This window comes from Oncorhynchus tshawytscha, linkage group LG25 (assembly GCF_018296145.1).
Source record: "Oncorhynchus tshawytscha isolate Ot180627B linkage group LG25, Otsh_v2.0, whole genome shotgun sequence".
Classification (NCBI taxonomy): domain Eukaryota; kingdom Metazoa; phylum Chordata; class Actinopteri; order Salmoniformes; family Salmonidae; genus Oncorhynchus; species Oncorhynchus tshawytscha.
Genome location: NC_056453.1, coordinates 10,164,938 through 10,186,213, shown reverse-complemented (window position 1 = coordinate 10,186,213; position 21,276 = coordinate 10,164,938). Strand labels below are relative to the sequence as shown.

Sequence of the window (21,276 nt, the reverse complement as noted above, 5' to 3'; positions counted from 1 at the left end):
TCATCTCATATGTATATACAGTAATCTATACTATTCTACGGTATCTTAGTCAATAATGTTTTCATATCTTGCATTACTCATCTCATATGTATATACTGTTTTCTATACTATTCTACGGTATCTTAGTCACTTAATGTTTACATATCTGGCATTACTCATCTCATATGCATATATTGCATTCTATACTATTCTACTGTATCCTAGTCTGTTCTGCTTTGACATCGCTCATCCATGTGTATATAGTTTTAATTAATTCCTTCCTAGATGTGTGTGTATTAGGTATATGTTGTGTAATTTGTTAGATATTACTTGTTAGATATTACTGCACTGCTGGAGCTAGAAGCAGAAGCCTTACGTTACACCTCGATAACATCTGCTAATCACGTGTGTGTGACCAATCAAATTTGATTTGGTTTGAAATAATTGTGAAGGGTTACACACAGGGTTACATTTACACACCTTGAAAAAAAAATTTAATATTCAATGTGACCAATCCTATCTGTGAATCGGTCATTATTTGAACAATATGTCATACTTTCTGGAACTGTTCCCAATAGGTGAGGAAGGACATTTAGCCTACTTTACCTTAGAAGAAAGATGGGTGTGTAGTTTACCTACCACCTTGCGCTGCACGCTCCTCCCAAGTGTGTGTGGTAAGCGCACAAGTGAAGTTACGGTTGAGGGGAAGCTGAAAACATTACTACGTCCGAAGGAAGAGGTAGCTGAAATTCTCTGGTGGTGGTTGTTCAATATGACCCGGCAGCTGACATCTCGCCAAACCAAATTATAAGGTAAATTTCTTGGATTGAAATGGCGCAGTATCTGGACCAGATATAGCGAGGAAGCGCTTCATATTAAAATATACAGAAATTGCGAGCGATGCGTGATCTAAAGTTGCACTGGTAACACAGCCCTGTTTTTGACGGCTGAGGTGCAAATGATATATAGTGTGACAGTAGTGTTCTCAAAATGAAAGACAACAACCTGTTTTTCTCCACCGTGCAATGAAATTCTTAGTAGGATAGGAAAATGTATCTCAGTACAGCTTCATTTAAGGTTGAGCATAAACTATTCTACATATGCTTTAAATGTTGATATTTAGTTGCGTTGTCAACCAAACACAATTACATGACTTTTGTCATACAGTAAATAGCCTTAGCCTAAAGTTATCTTGCAAACGAATGTAACAGTATTTAGTCAACCTTAAAATGAGTAACACATCTGTGTCTACATTTTGAGGTTAGCCTAATGCAACTATACCCGCTTTTTATGATTACATAAGACATGTATGTTCAAGATAGCATGCAAAAATCACAGGTCTTAACAATTACTATAAAAATCTGCCAGAATCTCGAACAGCATTGATCACTTGCGATATGTAATTTTAGAAGTGAACTCAACTGCAATCCAGGATATTTGGTTGTGCTATTAGATGAGGCACAGTGATAACGCATGAAGTTATTGCATATATACAAAACATCTAACATTCTCCTTTTTTAAATGGTTGAACGCGCAGTGATCACACACTTAGATGACAACTAAACCAAAACTCTGACATTGTTTTTCCATTAGAATTTGGTTGTGCTTTTATTACTTACCAAAAATATAAATGCAACAATTTCTAAGATTTTACTGAGTTATGGTTCATATAAGGAAGTCAGTCAATTGAAATAAATTCATTGGGTCCTAATCTATGGATTTAACATGACTGCAGCCATGGGTGGGCCTGGGAGTGCATAGGCTGACCAACTGGGCAGCCAGGCCCAAACAATCAGAATTAGCTATTCCCCCAAAAGGGCTGTATTACAGACAGAAATACTCCTCAGCACCCCCCCACTACCCCTCAGACAATCCATCAGGTGAAGAAGCCGGATGTGCAAATCCTGGGCTGGCGTGCTTACACTTGGTCTGCATTTGTGAGGCCGGTTGGACAAACCTCCAAATTCTCTAAAACAACATTGGAGGCAGCTTATGGTAGATAAATTAACATTACATTATCTGAAAACAGCTCTGTTGGACATTCCAGCAGTCAGCATGCCAATTGCATGCTCCTTCAACTTTAGACATCTGTGGCATTGTGTTGCGTGACACAACTGCACATTTTAGTGGCATTTTATTGTCCCCAGCACAAGGTGCACCTGTGCAATGATCATGCTGTTTAATCAGATTCTTGATATGCCACACCTGTCAGTTGGATGGGTTATCTTGGCAAATGAGAAATGCTCAGTAACAGGGATGTAGACAAATTTGTGCACAAAATTTGAGAGAAATAAGCTTTTTGTGTGTATGGAACATTTCTGGCAGTTTTTAATTCAGCTCATGAAACATGGGACCAACACTTCTATATGTTGTGTTTTATATTTTTGTTCAGTGTAGATGGTTGTAAGCATAGTGATATTACATTGGGAATTGAACGAACTTCTGACACATTTTGAGTGAGTGAATAAAGGTTGATCAATGAGATTTCCACGTCAACCAAATATTACCCACATTTTTTATTTATTTTAAATTTTACCCCCGTTTTCTCCCCAATTTCGTAGTATCCAATTATTAGTAGTTACTATCTTGTCTCATCGCTACAACTCCCGTATGGGCTCGGGAGAGATGAAGGTCGAAAGTCATGCGTCCTCCGAAACACAACCCAACCAAGCCGCACTGCTTCTTAACACAGCGCGCATTCAACGCGGAAGCCAGCCGCACCAATGTGTCGGAGGAAACACTGTGCACCTGGCGACCTTGGTTAGCGTGCACTGCGCCCGGCCCGCCACAGGAGTCACTGGTGTGCGATGAGACAAGGATATCACTACCGGCCCAAACCCTCCCTAACCCGGACGACGCTAGGCCAATTGTGCGTCGCCCCACAGACCTCCCAGTCGCGGCCGGCTGCGACAGAGCCTGGGCGCGTACCCAGAGTCTCTGGTGGCACAGCTAGCGCTGCAATGCAGTGCCCTAAGACCACTGCGCCACCTGGGAGGCCGTATTACCCACATTTCTATGTTGAAATGGCGTGGTGTTCCCAGTGGGATATTAACTTAATTTGGCCTAGGGGTAGTGGTGTAAAAAGTGCTCAATTGTCATACTTGAGTTAAAGTGAAGATACCTTGATAGAAAATGAATCAAGTAAAAGTGAAAGTCACCCAGTAAAATACTACTTGAGTAAAAGTCTAAAAGTATTTGGTTTTAAATATACTTAATTAAGTATCAAAAGTAAATGGATTTGTGAAAATGTACTTAAGTATCAAATGTAAAAGTATAAACCATTTCAAATTCCTTGTATTACGCAAACCAGATGGCACAATTCTCCTGTTTTAAATTTTTATTTTATTGAAGAATAGCCAAATGGCACACTCCAACACTCAGACATAATTTACAAATGAATTATTTGTGTTTAGTGAGTCTGCCAGATCAGACGTTGTAGGGATGACCAGGGATGTTCTCTTGATAAGTGTGTGAATTGGACCATTTTCATGTCCAAATGTAAGGAGTACTTTTGTCAGGGAAAATGTATGGAGTAAAAAGTACATTATTTTCTTTAGGAATATAATGAAGTAAAAGTTGGCAAAAATATAAATAGTAAAGTACAGATACCTCTTGGCAGTGGTGTAAAAATACTTTAAAGTACTACTTAAGTCTGTTTTTGGGGTATGTCAAACAAATTTAGAGGGTACAATAAAATGCAACGTAATAGTACAATAGGCTACCCTTCGATGCACGACAGGGCCTGGGCGGCTCACAGGGATCCACATTACTCCATCAATGATCCAGTATTCAACTCGATACGTGTATTCCCTAAAAAAATATATGTTTTACACTGTCATTTAAGATTTAAACTGCAAAATGTTCTCTCTGTCCAACCATGCGCTGCAGCAGTCGTAGTAAAACAAGTTGTATGCTATTTTTATTGCACTGAAGTCATAGTTGTGTTCTGATTTTGACACCGTCTCTGAATTCGCTATCTCAAAAGGAATCGCTGGTCTAGCCTACCTGCCTACCGATTTTACATCAAAATTTTGCCTAGAACAATTTCTTTCTTTCTCTCGGTCTTTCTTTTTCTTTTTTTTAGACTGGATGAGGACAGGTGTCTGAGTATCAGTATGTGTTGTTGACACACAGTCAGGACATGACAGTGCCACAGATAATTGTTTGGAGTTTCTGTCTGTCTGGACACTATGTACCTTTCTGGCAGGGTGCACGGGTGAAGTGGCAGCTCACTCTATTGCTCTCTTGCGTGGGTGACCTCATCACTGTTTGCTTATCTCTTTTGTTGATTGATGGCCAACTAATCAGTTTCCAAATATTTGTCCACCCTTGAGTCAGTATCAGGAGTAACAGTATGTTTTTTGAAGGATTATTTTGATTAAGTCTTGTGACCTAATTATGTAATACTATTTGCTGACGTATTTAAGAACATACACGCTCACAAACAAACACACCGTTGCACTGCACACTGCCCTATCCCATCTGGACAAGAGGAATACCAATGTTAGAATACTGTTCATTGACTATAGTTAAGCATTCAACCCCACAGTACCCTCCATTCTCATCATTAAGCTCGAGGCCCTGGGTCTGAAGCACGCCCTGTGCAACTGGGTCCTGTACTTCCTGACGGGCTGTCCCCAGGTGGTGAAGGTAGGAAACAACACCTCTACTCCGCTGATCCTCAACACTGGGGCCCCACAAGGGTGCGTGCTTAGCCCCCTCCTGTTCACCCATGACTGCGTGGCCACTCACGCCTCCAACTCAATCATCAAGTTTGCCGATGACACAACAGTAGTAGGCTTGTTTACCAACGATGACGAGACAGCCTACAGGAAGTGAGGGCTCTGGGAGTGTGGTGCCAGGAGATGCCAAGGAGATGATTGTGGACTTCAGGAAACAGCAGAGGGAGCACCCCCCTATGCACATCAACGGGACCGTAGTGGAGATGCGGTGGAAAGCTTCAAGTTCCTCTGTGTACACATCACTGACAAACTGAAATGGTCCACCCACACAGACAATGTGGTGAAGAAGGCGTAACAGTGCCTCTTCAACCTCAGGAGGCTGAAGAAATGTGGCTTGTCAAGTAAAACCCTCACTAACTTTTACAGATGCACAATTGAGAGCATATTGAGAGCATCCTGTCGGGCTGTATCACCGCCTGGTACGGCAAATGCACCACCCGCAACCGCAGGGCTCTCCAGAGGGTGGTGCGGTCTGCTCAACTCATCACCGGGGGTAAAATACCTGCCCTCCAGGACACTTATGGTACCCGATGTCACAGGAAGGCCGAAAAGATCATTAAGGACAAAAACCACCCGAGCCATGGCCTGTTCACCCGGCTATCATCCAGAAGGCAAGGTCAGTACAGATGCATCAAAGCTGGGACTGAGAGACTGAAAAACAACTTCTCAAGACCATCAGACTGTTAAACAGCCATCAGTAGCTTATTAGAGGCTGCCTATGAACAGACTTGAAATCGCTGGCCACTTTAATAAATGGAACACTAGTCACTTTAATGTTTACATATTTTGCATTACTCATCTCATTTGTTTTTACGGTATTCTATTCTACTGTATCTTAGTCTATGCCTCTCTGACATTGCTTGTCCATATATTTTTAATTCCATTCCTTTGCTTAGATTTGTGTGTATTGTTGTGAAATTGTTAGTATCTAACACTTTCACAACAATACAGTTGTGAAACACAAGCATTTTGCTACACCCGCAATAACATCTGCTAAAATGTGTATGTGACCAATAAAATTTGATTTGATAATTGCTGCTCAAATAAAGAGAAGCAGCAGGCTTCACCCGATACACATTGTACATCTTGTCCAGACAATGGCCCCTTTGTACACTCAGCGGGAGACCCATAACTCTGCCATCCACTGAAACAAGTACTGCACCTCACCCAGTCTAGTCTGCCTGCCTGATTCAGACAATTTTTTTTCTTTCAAAACTGTTGTCTGCCAGCATTCCTCTGCTCATTATAAGTGCTATGTTCTGCATAGCAACACTAAGCAAAGGATATAGCTTGTCAATTTGAACGAGGGAGAGGGCTTTGATGTCTTGTTGGGCTGGCATTGTGGTTGAGGATGCCACGGAGTTGGGAGCAGGTGTGACGTTTTCATTCTCAACTGTTGCTTCTGTGACTAATACGTTGTCATAACACTGAAACCGAGCAAGAAGGTGTTAGACATTAGTACATGTTGTGAAATCTGTCACGCACTATGGAAATACTGGTTTCCTTGTTTATTTTAGGCACATGGCCCATTGGCTGTAAATGTATATATTTTTTTGTCACAAAACTCTTAAATACTGCATGTGATAACGAAGATACTTTCTCACTCACATACTGAGCCAGGTCATTTTTAATGGAGGTCCAAGGGCAATGGGCGGAGGTCTTCGAGGGCTCTGACAGACAAGAGGACTCTGGTGGGGAGGGTGAGCTGCTGGGTAGCTCCACAATCACCTTGGCTCCTCTGGTGGTCAACACTCCTCCCCCTCCCGTTCGCCGCTCCCAGCCCCTCGTCATCCGCAGAAGCAGGTAGGCCTACCTGACTTGACTTACCCAATGGCCATGACTCCATTGGTTGACAGTGAATGACTCAATACCATTTGACACGTCTTATACTTGCTACCTGCACAGAAGTCAATGAGTCATGTTCGGATATTGAGTCATATGTCACATCCTGTTGTTCATGACGATTACAAAAGACTCATAAAAATAGACAGACCCTTTTTAATTGAAATGTATTGGTTATATTGTGTGAAATGTTATTTTCCTTTTTTATACATTGTTGTATCCAGTTGTATTGTATTTGTATTCAGTTTTATTTTTTTAAATTGTATTTTTTTCACATTTTTCCAGAATGAATAGCGTGGAACTGTCCTCTGTTCCTTCTATACCCAATCCCTTTCCAGAGCTGTGCAGCCCCTCTCAATCCCCAGTCCTGATTGGCTCTCTCTCACCGCCGAGAAGTGACACGCATGTAAGATCAAGGGCTCAATTCAGCAAAGCCTACATTATTATGATTATTATGATGTAATTGGCTATGCAATATTCAGGGTTATTGTTCTGAATTAATTTGATTGGCATTGGGTAGGTAGAATTGTCACATTGATAACATTGCCTCTTTGGAATACAGAATACAGTACAAGTTCATTTGACTGGTGTGGCAGAGGAGCCTCCAGAGGGGATTGTATGGATTCATGTTGTTGACTGAGTGGTTCGCAGGGGTTAATTTGATTGGCAGAGGCCCCTGGGTATGCTTGTGCGCATTTAACGATAGGCGACAGACTGTCACTATGCCATAGATGCTCCTGGGCATGACACTCACCACATACAAGCGTGCCACAAGCACATTCTAATACACACACACACACACACACACACACACACACACACACACATAAAGACAAACAAAAACACACCTTTTTCCTCCAGTTACTGCCACGGTATCTTTACTTGTGGTATAGTTGCACAGACAAATTCCATCATGTTGTGACACCATCCATCATTGTCTGGATTAACATAGATGTATTAGTTTGTTTAAAATGCCATACTTATGTCTTTTAATGTTCTGTATGTACCTAGCTACTAGGTACAGATTGGTTTTGTTTTGCCCCATGGCTATTGCAAACATCAGAGGAAAAATGTTGACCATTTTATCTAAGCTATTTTGCTGAAAGGATGAATTCAGCGGATATTGATACCTCGCCCGGAAAGAATGTGCAAACATCCCCCACGAGCAGTGTTGGAGAACATCATTTAAAAAAATAACTTATCTTACAACGTTACCGACTATGAAAAGTAAAATGTTACTTTACTTTTGCGTTACCAAAAACAGAAAACCCTCTGAAGATGCCTTACGCGTTTAGTCATTTATTCCTATCCCCAGTAAAAGGTTGCACACTACCTTTTGAATGGCTTGCGTAGTCTAAACCAGGGGTGCAACATTCACTGGGGACAGGAACATGTCGTCCCCCCCCACATTCTGAAATTGCATTTTTGTCCCCCATTGTATCACATTCCAATAATAACACTAACGAGGCAACGGTGTGCTTTAGGACCATGCGGCCGCCTTCGAGTGGTTGGGTAGGCTGTTTGGAGTGTTTATCTGACAGAAAAAAATTATATATAATAATTATGTCCCCCCCACTTCTAAAACCAAAGTTGCCCCCTGGTCTAAACCATCCACAGCCTAATCTATAGCTCTGGACTATACCAACTCGACTAATAATGACAGATGCAATATCTCCTTTACTATACTTTAAATAAATTATTTTGTTGAATTATTTATTCATAAGTAAATACATATACTGTATAAAACCAACTGGGCAAAGTAAAATGAGATTTCAAATACAAGAACAACTGGCTACCACTCTGTTTTTACCCACCAATATGAACTGGGCTGTGAACAATGTAATTGTTGTTCCCTTTCCTTTCTGTTTATGGTGACGACGGAGCAGGAGAAATTTCAATTCTTATCAACTGAGCCTAACTTGATTCTCTAGCTACATTGTTTGCTTTATTACCAGGCAATAAATGGGGCAGTCTCCTGAACCCGATGATCCTGTGTTTGCGTGTGAATACTGCAAGTATCAGTCAAGATTCGAGGGGTCACCTCTGTCCTTTTCTTCTACCAATTCAAAGTAATGTGAATACTGCCGCGATAACGGCTATTGTCTCTGCCATCTCGCTAGCTATCTGCCAGCTACCATGCCAGCAACCCACCTCAACGTTTGTGCAGAAACAGGAAGATTATGATGAACATTTTTTTTTTTTTTGCGCCAACAAAGAAAAAAGGAAATATTGTAAAAGTAACTGATTACTTAAATTTAAAAAATTGCGCTTTAGGTTACTTGTTACCACCAAAAAGTAATCTGAGTACTCTAATGCGTTACTTAACACTGCCCACGAGACTCCAAGCATTTGTTCATTATTTGGCCTGTTGTCTCTTGCGGGAACGAGTCTGCTTTCGCTAAATAACAGGTGAAGTTTAAATCTGGTTGTACTGGTTTTGGAGTTGGCTGAGGAGAGAGACTGAGCTAGATGTTACGTCAGGGTTGTCACAAGTCCTCAATTTAACCTGTACCTGGCTCTCCTCTCAGGCCTTGGGGGCTCGGGCTAGGCCGTGTGCCAATCCCATCAGACCGGTTCTGGAACAAGATGGGAGGAGGTGTGAGTTCTTGTAAATAAGAGAGGGAGCGGGAGAGATTGAATAAGACAAGTTCAAGGGGAGGGTGAAGTGTCAAGGGAGTTAAATAAAGGATTCTTTTTGGCTGTCACTATAAAAGCTGTTGACTGATTCTTGCCATCAGAAACCCAGTCTCTCACCCTGGTTAAGCTTAATAATGTGACAGTTCCAGAATTGGCCTATTGCTGTTCATTCCTATAATTCATCTATGATCTCTTTTAATCCTTTTAATTTATTTTCATTATGTAATTTTTGCCTTTATTTTGGATTTGTTTTCTTTTGGATTTGTCTTGGTATGCATGTGTATGTTCGTTGAATATTACGCAATGTACTCTGTTTTCTCAATGTAGTGTCTCTGTCTGCTTCTCTGGTCTAGCTGATCAAGGTGTTCGGCGAGGACAGTCACAGTCGGTCCCTGTGGGTGATACCCAGGGCCACAGCCAGGGACGTGTGCCATTTGTTGGTGCAGACAGCCCACTGTAGCGACCAGGAGAACTGGGCTCTGATCGAGCTGCATTCAGCCTTGGGCCTGGGTAAGACTGGACTGCACACTGTCCAAACATTGCCCAGCAAATGCCATTGGCATTCCAATTATTTGCAATTGTTTTTGGAATGTTCGTGGGTTGTCTAAAGGCGAGTCTACATCAAAAAGTTTCGACGAGATGAGACAACTGGAGTACGGTGTCCATATTAGGACAGCCTCAAAGTTGGTTTGGTTTCCGACTCACTCTGGCTTGAGAGAGCCTGCATACCAAGTAGCTCTCCAGGAGGGTTGGTCACCCCCTGTCCTACACTGTGTGAAGTATATTTCTCCCCCCCCAGAGCGAGTTCTGGAGGACCACGAGGTGGTGGTGGAGGTGCAGGCTGCCTGGCCCTCCGAGAGCGACACCAAGCTTCTGTTCCGCAAGAACTACGCCAAATATGAGTTCTTCAGGACACCTGTGGTAGGCCTGCTGAGCTCTTCTGCATCCTCCACCATTTTGTCTAGGAAGAGAAGCTATTTCAAAGCCAAATGCCAAAGGCCCTTCTGAATGCATGGTCACACAGAGATCAGCTTAGATGGCTGGAAGGAAATGGTGATGAATAGTATAACATACAAGATGCTCTAACTTGTATTCTGTCCAAGGATTCTGATAGGATCTTATGTTATGCCAGATTTTAGTCAGACGTTTCCGCAACGGGTTAGTATGTTAATAATCACCGTCATCTGGATGTCCTGGTGGAATCAGTGTTAACATTGTGTTCCTATCACATTCATGTTGCTCATCCTGTTCATTAAAACGTTTGACTTCATGCACGCACACACACAGTATTTTTATTTTTTTAATTAAAAAAACTTTACTTATAAGGATGGTAATGCAGGTTGATTCACACAGGTGTGCGTGTCTTAACAGACAGTGGGCAAAATAAACCTTTTTTGTCAGGTTTTAAACATTTGCTTCAATTTGCGTGACGTCTTGCCTTAACCCCCTTGAAACACTGCTATCAGACTCAAGCCATTGCTCATAACCCTCCATACAGGCACCAGAGAGACCTTATGTTATTGAAATAGCCCTTTGGTTTACAACTGTAGCTTCCTGTTACAGCTGTTCTTCCCCAAGCACATGATCTCAGACAGTGCTGATGTCACCAAGGGCATGACCTCGGCAGAACTCATCCAGGTAAGCAGCCAATTGGAGGGAAATGGAGCAAGGCCATGTGCTCTACTATAGCTTCTCCTTTGTGGTGTATGTTAGGTTTCACTCTAGCTGAGGAGAAACTAGAACTAGAAACTATATCAGGTTGCCAGGAAAGTGTATCAGGAAACAAATTGAATTGGCAGATATTGAAAATGACATTTCAATCATGTCAGAGGATGTACAGAAACAATCTTTTGGAATGGTTTTTAGTTCAGTAGTTGAATTGATTACATTTTGAACCTTGTCGATTTTTCTATGCTTCTCTTCGGTTTAGACAAAGATCCATTGGATTTGACCCAGATGTTGTTTCCTTGCCTCGATCTAGAATCTGCTGCAGTCAGGGACATGTCCTGAGATCCAGGGCTTCCTCCACGTCAGAGAGCCCAGCCGCAAAGCCTGGAAGAAGGTCTACTTCTTCCTCCGACGTTCAGGCCTCTACTGCTCCACCAAAGGCTCATCAAAGGTCAGCCATGGGGCACCAGATTTTGATAGAAATAGAACATCCAGAACTGAAAGTAATTTACAAGAAATGGCAAAGGTACATGAAAATGGTGGATTTCAGAAATGTCTTAATTGTTTTAGCACTACGCCCAGTTTCTAAACTACGGTGTGTGTGCTTATTTATCGAACCATGTCACAATCTACTTTTTTAGTTTTTTCAAATTGGTGACGTCTTGGAGCTAAAATTGGGATCATGTATACTGTGCTAATGACGACACCAAAAAAGGGTGACTGAGAGTAATGTACAATACGTCAAACTTAGCACACAAGGCCTTTGTGGTAAGTGTATGTGATCCACCATTTTTATTAACCTCCACTATTTAACGGCCATTTAATTTAGTTTTACGCTTTCCATTTCAAGTCAATGGTTAAATGACTTGGGGCGGCATAGTTACTGTACAGGTATGAAGATATTTGTAGTATATTGTTTCGATATGCCCCATCGACGGATAGCCTGGTCGGTGTGACGTCTGATGGTCTGTGTGTCCTAGGAGCCCCGTCACCTCCAGTACGTGGCTGACCTGGAAGACCTGAACGTCTACAGTATCACCAACAGCCGCAAGCTCTACGGTGCCCCTGTGGACTTCACCTTCTGCGTCAAGGTAACCACTACAACCGTCCAGGGCTTCATTCAAGAGGGCAATGTTTTGAAATTGTTCTGAAATAGGATGCTTACACGTTTCTTTGTGTGTAGCCCAGCAAAGACCGTATTCGTGCGCAGGACTTGAAGCTGCTGTGTGCGGAGAATGAACAAACGCGCACCTGCTGGACCTCTGCATTTAGATTATTCAAGGTGAGGAGAACCCAATACTCGGATATCATTACATCATGACCTGAACTTTATTATAGAAGCAGATTCATGCCCAAAACAAACACAAATAAAAACATACAAAATGTGGCAAACCCATACTGCATACCCTTTTACTTTTTCCTCCTGTGTCTGCCGGAGCAGTATGGGAGGCAGCTGCATTGTAACTACCAGCTGTCCCAGTCGGCACCTCGTCTACAGGAGGTTGTGTCTCAACGGTGTGAGTCGGAGGCCAGCCTGGTCGCCATGGACTTTTCAGGGAAGGCGGGGGGCCGGGTCATCCAGAATGCTTGGGAGGCCCAGAGCGCGGAGAGGGAGGAGGGACAGGCATGGAGGGTGAGGATAACTGGGTCGGATGGTGGGGTGGAGAATGCGACTGGACAAGGATACAGATGGGTGACGTGTTGTAGTATTTTTATTTGTATCAATTATTTTATCCTTTATTTAACCAGAGAAGTCTCATTTGGATTTACATCCCTGGCCAAGAGTACAGCTTACATATAGTTCCACATGAAGAACACCACCACGTAAAACATAACAATGAATGGAAGTTAAAACAGTGCAAAGTGCATAAGAGAGCATAAAAAAAACTAAAAACATGTGCAGGCTGTGGTCAGCAGCCCTCCGATCCGGGATTTAAAATCTTCAATCGGAATACAATGATCTAATTTTAAGTCATTCTGCAAAGTTCCATGATGGAAAAAGAGAGGAGAGGTGACGAGGAGAAGAAAAATAGGCAATGGGCCAAGAGGGTCACAGGAGGAATAACAACAACCTAACAGTCTGGAGTTACTAGTGACTATGACCTGTCTCTTGTATCTCAGAGGAGAGAAGCCTTGAGGTGCAGCCTACCCAACCTTAACCCAGGATCTCGGCCCTCTTGTGAGTCCAGTCAAACAACTACCGTGTCAAAGTGTTTCACATTCACAGTTTTTTCCCCAAACAGAATATATTTGTTCAGTACATTGATCTAAATGGTAAAAGAGTGTGTGTGTGTGTGTATTACACAGCCATACACCGGACCCAGCTCTGGTTCCACGGTGGTGTGTCGCGAAAGCAGGCCCAGAGGCTGATCGAGGAACAGGGATTGGTGGATGGGTATGTATGCATGTGTGCTTGTTGTGGGCACATCTTTGCATGCAGCTCCTTTGAATGTAGCTCCTTTGCATGTAGCTTTAGTTTGTAAACAACATGCTCACCTTGGGTGACATCTACCGCATTGTGTGTCTGTGTGTAGGATGTTCCTGATTCGTGAGAGCCAGCAGCATGCCCAGTGTTTTGTCCTCTCGTTGTGTTACAAGCTGAAGACCAAACACTACCTCGTCATCCCTGTGAGTGGACTTTCCTCTCCCCCCATCATGTGAACCTTGCCCTTTCATTATGAGATAGCAAGGCTATAAAGACAGTCTAGTCATAATTATACTAGGTAGATATGAAAAACAACGCTCGCCTTCAGCACACATGCACAGTTGGGGCGAGTGACTCTGAAATTACAATGGCTAGCCCCACGTCGTAATTTTTTTTTTATTGTGCTTTATGCTATTTGCCTCAACTTGACTATGAACTTACATGTTTACCCAATCGTGGGACAGACTGTTTGTTCCCACACTCCGGACTCCGACTCTCTATTGTTTACACAGACTCTTGGCCTCCTATCCTATTATAACCAGTGGTGGAAAAGTACCCAATTGTCATACTTGAGTAGAACTTTACTTAAGTGAAAGTCACCCAAAAGTCACAAGTCACACTGATGTGTCCTGTATTTTTAATCCCAGTCCCTGTCCCCGCAGGAGGCCTTTTGGTAGGCTGTCCATTTATAAAAAAGAATTTGCCTAGTTAAATAAAAATGTTTTTTTTTTAGTACAGACAGGTATGCAGATTACAGATGAGATTATTTTATTGTGAAACCCATGTTTCTCTGTGCAGTGTGAGGAGGGCGGTAGGAAGTACTACACCATGGATGATGGCCTCACCCTCTTCATTGACCTACTGCAGCTGGTGGAGTTTCACCAGATCAACAGAGGCATCCTCCCTGTCTGCCTCAAACACCCCTGTGTCTGTGTCACCCTCTGACCACTTGGTTAGGGACACCTCATATGACCACTGGGCTAGGTATATAGGCAAAGTAGTTCAAACGCTGTCAGTTTCACTGTAGCTAGCTGTACACCGGTAGACTGTGTCTTTTGCCCCTGTGTTTCGGGCACTGTTTTCCAGATGGCGAGGGCAGGTGTTTGGCAGGCGGGAGCGAACGACACTGTGTGCTAGCTTAGCCAGCTAATCCTGAGGACGACTCCGGTACACGGTAGGCGCGAACAACACTGTTCGCTAGCTAACTAACAAGCTAGCTAGCACACTGTGTCGTTAACTATCCAGTTAGCTAGTACACGACACAGTATTGCTCTAGCAGCCCGTCTGCTGTGCTAGCGGGGGGGGGGGGCATTCATGAAAGAACCAATGGGATGCTCGAGGTGGGAACACCCTTAATTGTGAGCTGCAGTTGCACACTTTGAAGAGTTACAAATTGCAGCTTGAAGTCACATGCAGTAACTAGTGTGTAGGGGTCTAGACATGGGTGGTCACAGCTATACACCCATAGCAGTAGCTTTTAAATCATGTATTTTTAATTGAAACTAACTCATTTGTCGTTTCAGACACTCCCCCCTCCCCCCCATTTTTTTTACATTTTAATGAATTACTTGCAATCCCTGTGAGGGTAAGTTTAATTACGCATTTTGCACAGCTTTAGGATCTTAGAGCGCCATCGTTCGTGGTAGGATTTTGTGCTGAAACCTAAAGAATTTGACTTGCTAAAGGGCTTGTTCACTCCCTTGTGAAGCAATACGTCTGTGGATAGTTGGCTGGATGGCTATAACTGATATCACTGAGTAGGTTCTTCAATTTGAGAAAAAAAAAACATTGTTTTCACATCCTTTAGGGGCTTGGCGATTTACATGTGGAATAGAGCCCCTTTCACTGTGTGGAATGTACAGTGTGCAAGTTCCTGAGTGTACCACTAGGGAGCACTCTTCGTACACCGGACAGCAGAGCCAAAGACGTGAGAGCTGATTTGTCATTGAGGAATTCATCAGGGGCTTACCCAGCGAGGTGCAATGTTTAGAATCAGTTAGAAATAAACTCCATAGAGCTATTGAAAATCCATATTCTTCACATCAGGAATTATCAAGCCTTTTCAGCACAATACATTTCTATCTGAATGTTCTGTAAAATTGCACCATCTTGAATAAGCCCCAGGATTGGTGAAATACTGTAGCTACTCGGCATGCCTTCTAAATGTGCATATGTATGTTTTTAATTATTATTTTATAGTTCACTGTGTATGGTTTTCATACTAGGACACACTACTAGTAAGTGCCTTGTAAATTCATATAACACTAAGCACTCTTAAATGCATATTTTTTGCACAATGTTGGTTGAGGGAGAACTATTCTGATGTCTTGTTTTTGTAGTTAGCTGTAAAAAGAGATGCGGGCTGTTCATTCCTACCCTGCATGTTCATAGTGTATGCTTGTATGGGCTTTCAATCAATGACATCTGAGACTTATTTGAAATCTTGCAATTGCTCATAGCATTTATATGAATTAAGTGGTGTTCGATGTACAACATATACATCTCAAGTTATTCAAGGCCAGTTTACTTTTGTGCCACGTTTTAAGTTTTTTTTTTTCCCCCATTGAATTAAATTGTATTGTGTGATATGCAACATGGCAAATATCTATATCTCTTTCATAACTGTTTAATAAATAATAGATTTTCTTATACGGTTTGTTGAATTGGATCTGATTTTAAATGTTTGCACTGTAATCATGGTCGGGATCAGATGGATTTTTGTCTCATCGCTATGGTTACAGTATTTGCATTTACTGTAAATATCTTCCCATCGAAGCACTTTACAACAACAAAAATAACAAGAATGGACCTTAATACCAACATGTACCGTGCCTTCAGAAAATATTCACACCTTTTTTTTCACATTTTGTTACAAAGTGTGATTTTAGAAAATGTATTTAGTTGTCTAACACAAGTCAGCGGAATAATTTTGATTAATGGGAAATTAAACACTGTTGATTTAGATACAGTGCCCTGCGAAAGTATTCGGCCCCCTTGAACTTTGCGACCTTTTGCCACATTTCAGGCTTCAAACATAAAGATATAAAACTGTTTTTTTTGTGAAGAATCAACAACAAGTGGGACACAATCATAAATTGGAACAAAATTTATTGTGTATTTCAAACTTTTTTAACAAATCAAAAACTGAAAAATTGGGTGTGCAAAATTATTCAGCCCCCTTAAGTTAATACTTTGTAGCGCCACCTTTTGCTGCGATTACAGCTGTAAAGTCGCTTGGGGTATGTCTATCAGTTTTGCACATCGAGAGACTGAAATTTTTTCCCATTCCTCCTTGCAAAACAGCTCGAGCTCAGTGAGGTTGGATGGAGAGCATTTGTGAACAGCAGTTTTCAGTTCTTTCCACAGATTCTCGATTGGATTCAGGTCTGGACTTTGACTTGGCCATTCTAACACCTGGATATGTTTATTTTTGAACCATTCCATTGTAGATTTTGCTTTATGTTTTGGATCATTGTCTTGTTGGAAGACAAATCTCCATCCCAGTCTCAGGTCTTTTGCAGACTCCATCAGGTTGTCTTCCAGAATGGTCCTGTATTTGGCTCCATCCATCTTCCCATCAATTTTAACCATCTTCCCTGTCCCTGCTGAAGAAAAGCAGGCCCAAACCATGATGCTGCCACCACCATGTTTGACAGTGGGGATGGTGTGTTCAGGGTGATCAGCTGTGTTGCTTTTACGCCAAACATAACGTTTTGCATTGTTGCCAAAAAGTTCAATTTTGGTTTCATCTGACCAGAGCACCTTCTTCCACATGTTTGGTGTGTCTCCCAGGTGGCTTGTGGCAAACTTTAAACGACACTTTTTATGGATATCTTTAAGAAATGGCTTTCTTCTTGCCACTCTTCCATAAAGGCCAGATTTGTGCAATATACGACTGATTGTTGTCCTATGGACAGAGTCTCCCACCTCAGCTGTAGGTCTCTGCAGTTCATCCAGAGTGATCATGGGCCTCTTGGTTGCATCTCTGATCAGTCTTCTCCTTGTATGAGCTGAAAGTTTAGAGGGACGGCCAGGTCTTGGTAGATTTGCAGTGGTCTGATACTCCTTCCATTTCAATATTATCGCTTGCACAGTGCTCCTTGGGATGTTTAAAGCTTGGGAAATCTTTTTGTATCCAAATCCGGCTTTAAACTTCTTCACAACAGTATCTCGGACCTGCCTGGTGTGTTCCTTGTTCTTCATGATGCTCTCTGCGCTTTTAACGGACCTCTGAGACTATCACAGTGCAGGTGCATTTATACGGAGACTTGATTACACACAGGTGGATTGTATTTATCATCATTAGTCTTTTAGGACAACATTGGATCATTCAGAGATCCTCACTGAACTTCTGGAGAGAGTTTGCTGCACTGAAAGTAAAGGGGCTGAATAATTTTGCACGCCCAATTTTTCAGTTTTTGATTTGTTAAAGTTTGAAATATCCAATAAATGTCGTTCCACTTCATGATTGTGTCTCACTTGTTGATTCTTCACAAAAAAATACAGTTTTATATCTTTATGTTTGAAGCCTGAAATGTGGCAAAAGGTCGCAAAGTTCAAGGGGGCCGAATACTTTTGCAAGGCACTGTAAGTTTTCAACACCCTAAGTCAATACATGTTAGAATCACCTTTTGGCATTGGTTACAGCTATGAGTGTTTCTGGGTAAGACTTTGAGCTTTGCACACCTAGATTAAGAATAATTGACATATTCAACCCACAAAATTCTTCAAGCTCTATCAAGTTGGCTGTTGATCATTGCTAAAAACAGCCATTTTCAAGTGCTGACTATGATTTTCATGCCATTTTAAGTAAACTGTAACTAGGTCACTTCAATGCTGACTTGGTAAGTAACTCCAGTGCATTAGGAAAGTATTCAGACCCCTTGACTTTTTCCACATTTTGTTACGTAACAGCTTTATTCTAAAATGGATTCAATTGTATTTTTTCCATCAATCGACAAACAATACCCCCATAATGAGAAAGCAAAAACAGTTTTTAGAAATTTAGGCACATTTATTAGAAAAGCTGATCACATTTACATAAATATTCAGACCCTTAATTCAGTACTTTGATGCACTTTTGGCAGCGATTACAGCCTTGAGTCTTCTTTTGGTATGACGCTACAAGCTTGGCACACCTGTATTTGGGGAGTTTCTCCCATTCTCTGCAGATCCTCTCAAGCTCTGTCAGGTTGGATGGGGAGTGTCGCTGCACAGTAGATCAGTGACACAATCCCAATTCAATCTACACTGCTCAAAAAAAATAAAGGGAACACTTAAACAACACAATGTAAATTCAAGTCAATCACACTTCTGTGAAATCAAACTGTCCACTTAGGAAGCAACACCGATTGACAATACATTTCACATGCTGTTGTGCAAATGGAATAGACAACAGGTGGAAATTATAGGCAATTAGCAAGACACCCCCAATAAAGGAGTGGTTCTGCAGGTGGTGACAACAGACCACTTCTCAGTTCCTATGCTTCCTGGCTGATGTTTTGGTCACTTTTGAATGCTTGAGGTGCTTTCACTCTAGTGGTAGCATGAGACGGAGTCTAAAAACCACACAAGTGGCTCAGGTAGTGCAGCTCATCCAGGATGGCACATCAATGCGAGCTGTGGCAAGAAGGTTTGCTGTGTCTGTCAGCGTAGTGTCCAGAGCATGGAGGCGCTACTAGGAGACAGGCCAGTACATCAGGAGACGTGGAGGAGGCCGTAGGAGGGCAACAACCCAGCAGCAGGACCGCTACCTCCACCTTTGTGCAAGGAGGAGCAGGAGGAGCACTGCCAGAATGACCTCCAGCAGGCCACAAATGTGCATGTGTCTGCTCAAACGGTCAGAAACAGACTCCATGAGGGTGGTATGAGGGCCCGACTTCCACAGGTGGGGGTTGTGCTTACAGCCCAACACCGTGCAGGACGTTTGGCATTTTCCAGAGAACACCAAGATTGGCAAATTCAACACTGGCGCCGTGTGCTCTTCACAGATAAAAGCAGGTTCACACTGAACAGACGTGACAGTGTGGAGACGCAGTGGAGAACATTCTGCTGCCTGCAACATCTTCCAGCATGACCGGTTTGTTGGTGGGTCAGTCATGGTGTGGGGTGGGGTGGCATTTCTTTGGGGGGCCGCACAGCCCTCCATGTGCTCGCCAGAGGTAGCCTGACTGCCATTCGGTACCGAGATGAGATCCTCAGACCCCTTGTGAGACCATATGCTGATGCGGTTGGCCCTGGGTTCCTCCTAATGCAAGACAATGCTAGACCTCATGTGGCTGGAGTGTGTCAGTTCCTGCAAGAGGAAGGCATTGATGCTATGGACTGGCCCGCCCGTTCCCCAGACCTGAATCCAATTGAGCACATCTGGGACATCATGTCTCGCTCCATCCACCAACGCCACGTTGCACCACAGACTGTCCAGGAGTTGGCGGATGCTTTAGTCCAGGTCTGGGAGGAGATCCCTCAGGAGACCATCCGCCACCTCATCAGGAGCATGCCCAGGCGTTGTAGGGAGGTCATACAGGCACGTGGAGGCCACACACACTACTGAGCCTCATTTTTACTTGTTTTAAGGACATTACATCAAAGTTGGATCAGCCTGTCGTGTGGTTTTCCACTTTAATTCTGAGTGTGACTCCAAATCCAGACCTCCATGGGTTGATAAATTTGATTTCCATTGATAATTTTTGTGTTATTTTGTTGTCAGCACATTCAACTATGTAAAAAAAAAAGTATTTAATAAGAATATTTCATTCATTCAGATCTAGGATGTGTTATTTTAGTGTTCCCTTTATTTTTTTGAGCAGTGTATTTTAAATTCAGGCTGTAACACAAAATGTGGGAAAAATTGAGGGGTGTGAATACTTTCTGAAGGCACTGCATGTGCCGTTTGACAGCAGAGTGCACAGGCAGACCATGCTGTATAGCTTTGTGTAGGTTATAAAGCTTAAGACTTGATTTCGCTGGTGGTCTAGAACTGTGTGTGGTTAAATAAATAGCTTGGCTAACCCTTCAGATCCACTCGGGCAAGCTTCACCAGCCCTACACCAAGGGGTTGCCACAGCAACAGTTTTTTTTCCATAGGCCTTTAGATGGGCAGGTAAATTAATGGCTTGAAGAAGAGGAAGTGTCAGATGATCGTGAAAGGCTAGGTTCTAATGAATGGCGGATATGGAGAGAAGTGGACCAAGACTGTAGCAGTATAAGAGGGTTAAATATCCTATACATATATTTGACAGATTGTCACCGTAAAAGACAATGTGTTGATATCCTGCATAACTGTTCATGTTGATATCCTGCACATCTGTTCATGTTTGATTTCTCATCTCCCATCTATTTCCCTCCCTCCCTCCCTCTCTCTGTGTGGGGATTGTTGCTGGGTCAGCCTAATGAATGTAGCATTACTGAATCATTCTGCAGCGTTGCCTGGAACCAGATTCATTATTCAGCTGCTGTGCCTAGACAGTGCAAGAGGAACTGCACTTGCTGTCAAAGGGCAGCAATGAATCTGTCACTATAGTCTCTCTCTCTCTCTTGCTCTCTCTGTCTCTCTCTCCCTTCTCCTCTCACAGTCACCCTCCCTGTCCTCTCTCTCTCTCTCCCTCCACTCTGTCTTTTTCCTTTAACTCCCTTCTCTCCCTTTTCTTCCACCTCTACATTCCCCTTTTCCCTTCTGGTCACTCTTTGCCTGCTCTTCCCCTCTTCTCTGCAGATCTCATTAACCTCTCACTCTTTTGTAGGTGTGATTAACTCTCCAGTTCTCCATTTTTTAATTATACTCTGAAATAATTCAAGTGTTTTGAACCGCAAGGAATTCAGTGGAAACTAACATGAATCTTGCAGTATCTTCCCATCTCGACCTGTCTTCTCGACCTGTCCTGAAAGTGACGTGCCGTTAGAGAGAAGCGCTCCTCGCGAATACAGTAGCTCGCTCAAGGGCAAAGTGAAGGCCTCACTCCAACTTGGCCCAGTGAGAGCATC

General features: G+C 42.7%; 1 protein-coding gene across 3 annotated transcripts; it reads left to right on the top strand.

Moving 5' to 3' along the window:
- Positions 1–634: 634 nt before the first annotated feature.
- grb7 (growth factor receptor bound protein 7) lies at positions 635–15,942 on the top strand. Of its 3 annotated transcripts, none has more exons than XM_042305926.1 (14): positions 635–791; positions 6,338–6,524; positions 6,849–6,969; positions 9,554–9,710; positions 10,000–10,121; positions 10,764–10,838; positions 11,182–11,319; positions 11,849–11,959; positions 12,052–12,150; positions 12,310–12,501; positions 12,990–13,047; positions 13,176–13,263; positions 13,403–13,496; positions 14,092–15,942. In XM_042305926.1, the coding sequence occupies exons 2-14, from the start codon at positions 6,352–6,354 to the stop codon at positions 14,236–14,238; spliced, it is 1,575 nt and encodes a 524-aa protein (XP_042161860.1). In that variant the 5' UTR covers positions 635–791; positions 6,338–6,351; the 3' UTR covers positions 14,239–15,942. The 3 variants fall into 3 exon arrangements, with proteins under 3 accessions (XP_042161860.1, XP_042161859.1, XP_042161861.1); XM_042305925.1 differs by having other exon boundaries at positions 637–791; positions 6,342–6,524; XM_042305927.1 differs by lacking the exons at positions 9,554–9,710; positions 10,000–10,121 and having other exon boundaries at positions 637–791; positions 6,342–6,524.
- The last annotated feature ends 5,334 nt before the right edge of the window (positions 15,943–21,276 follow it).

Bases quoted from the DNA above. Each gene is read 5' to 3' on its own strand.
- grb7 (XM_042305926.1), top strand. From the start codon at position 6,352: ATGGAGGTCCAAGGGCAATGGGCGGAGGTCTTCGAGGGCTCTGACAGA. The intron at 6,525-6,848 runs GTAGGCCTACCT...ACATTTTTCCAG, and splicing joins CTCGTCATCCGCAGAAGCAG to AATGAATAGCGTGGAACTGT. The intron at 13,264-13,402 runs GTATGTATGCAT...GTCTGTGTGTAG, and splicing joins GAACAGGGATTGGTGGATGG to GATGTTCCTGATTCGTGAGA.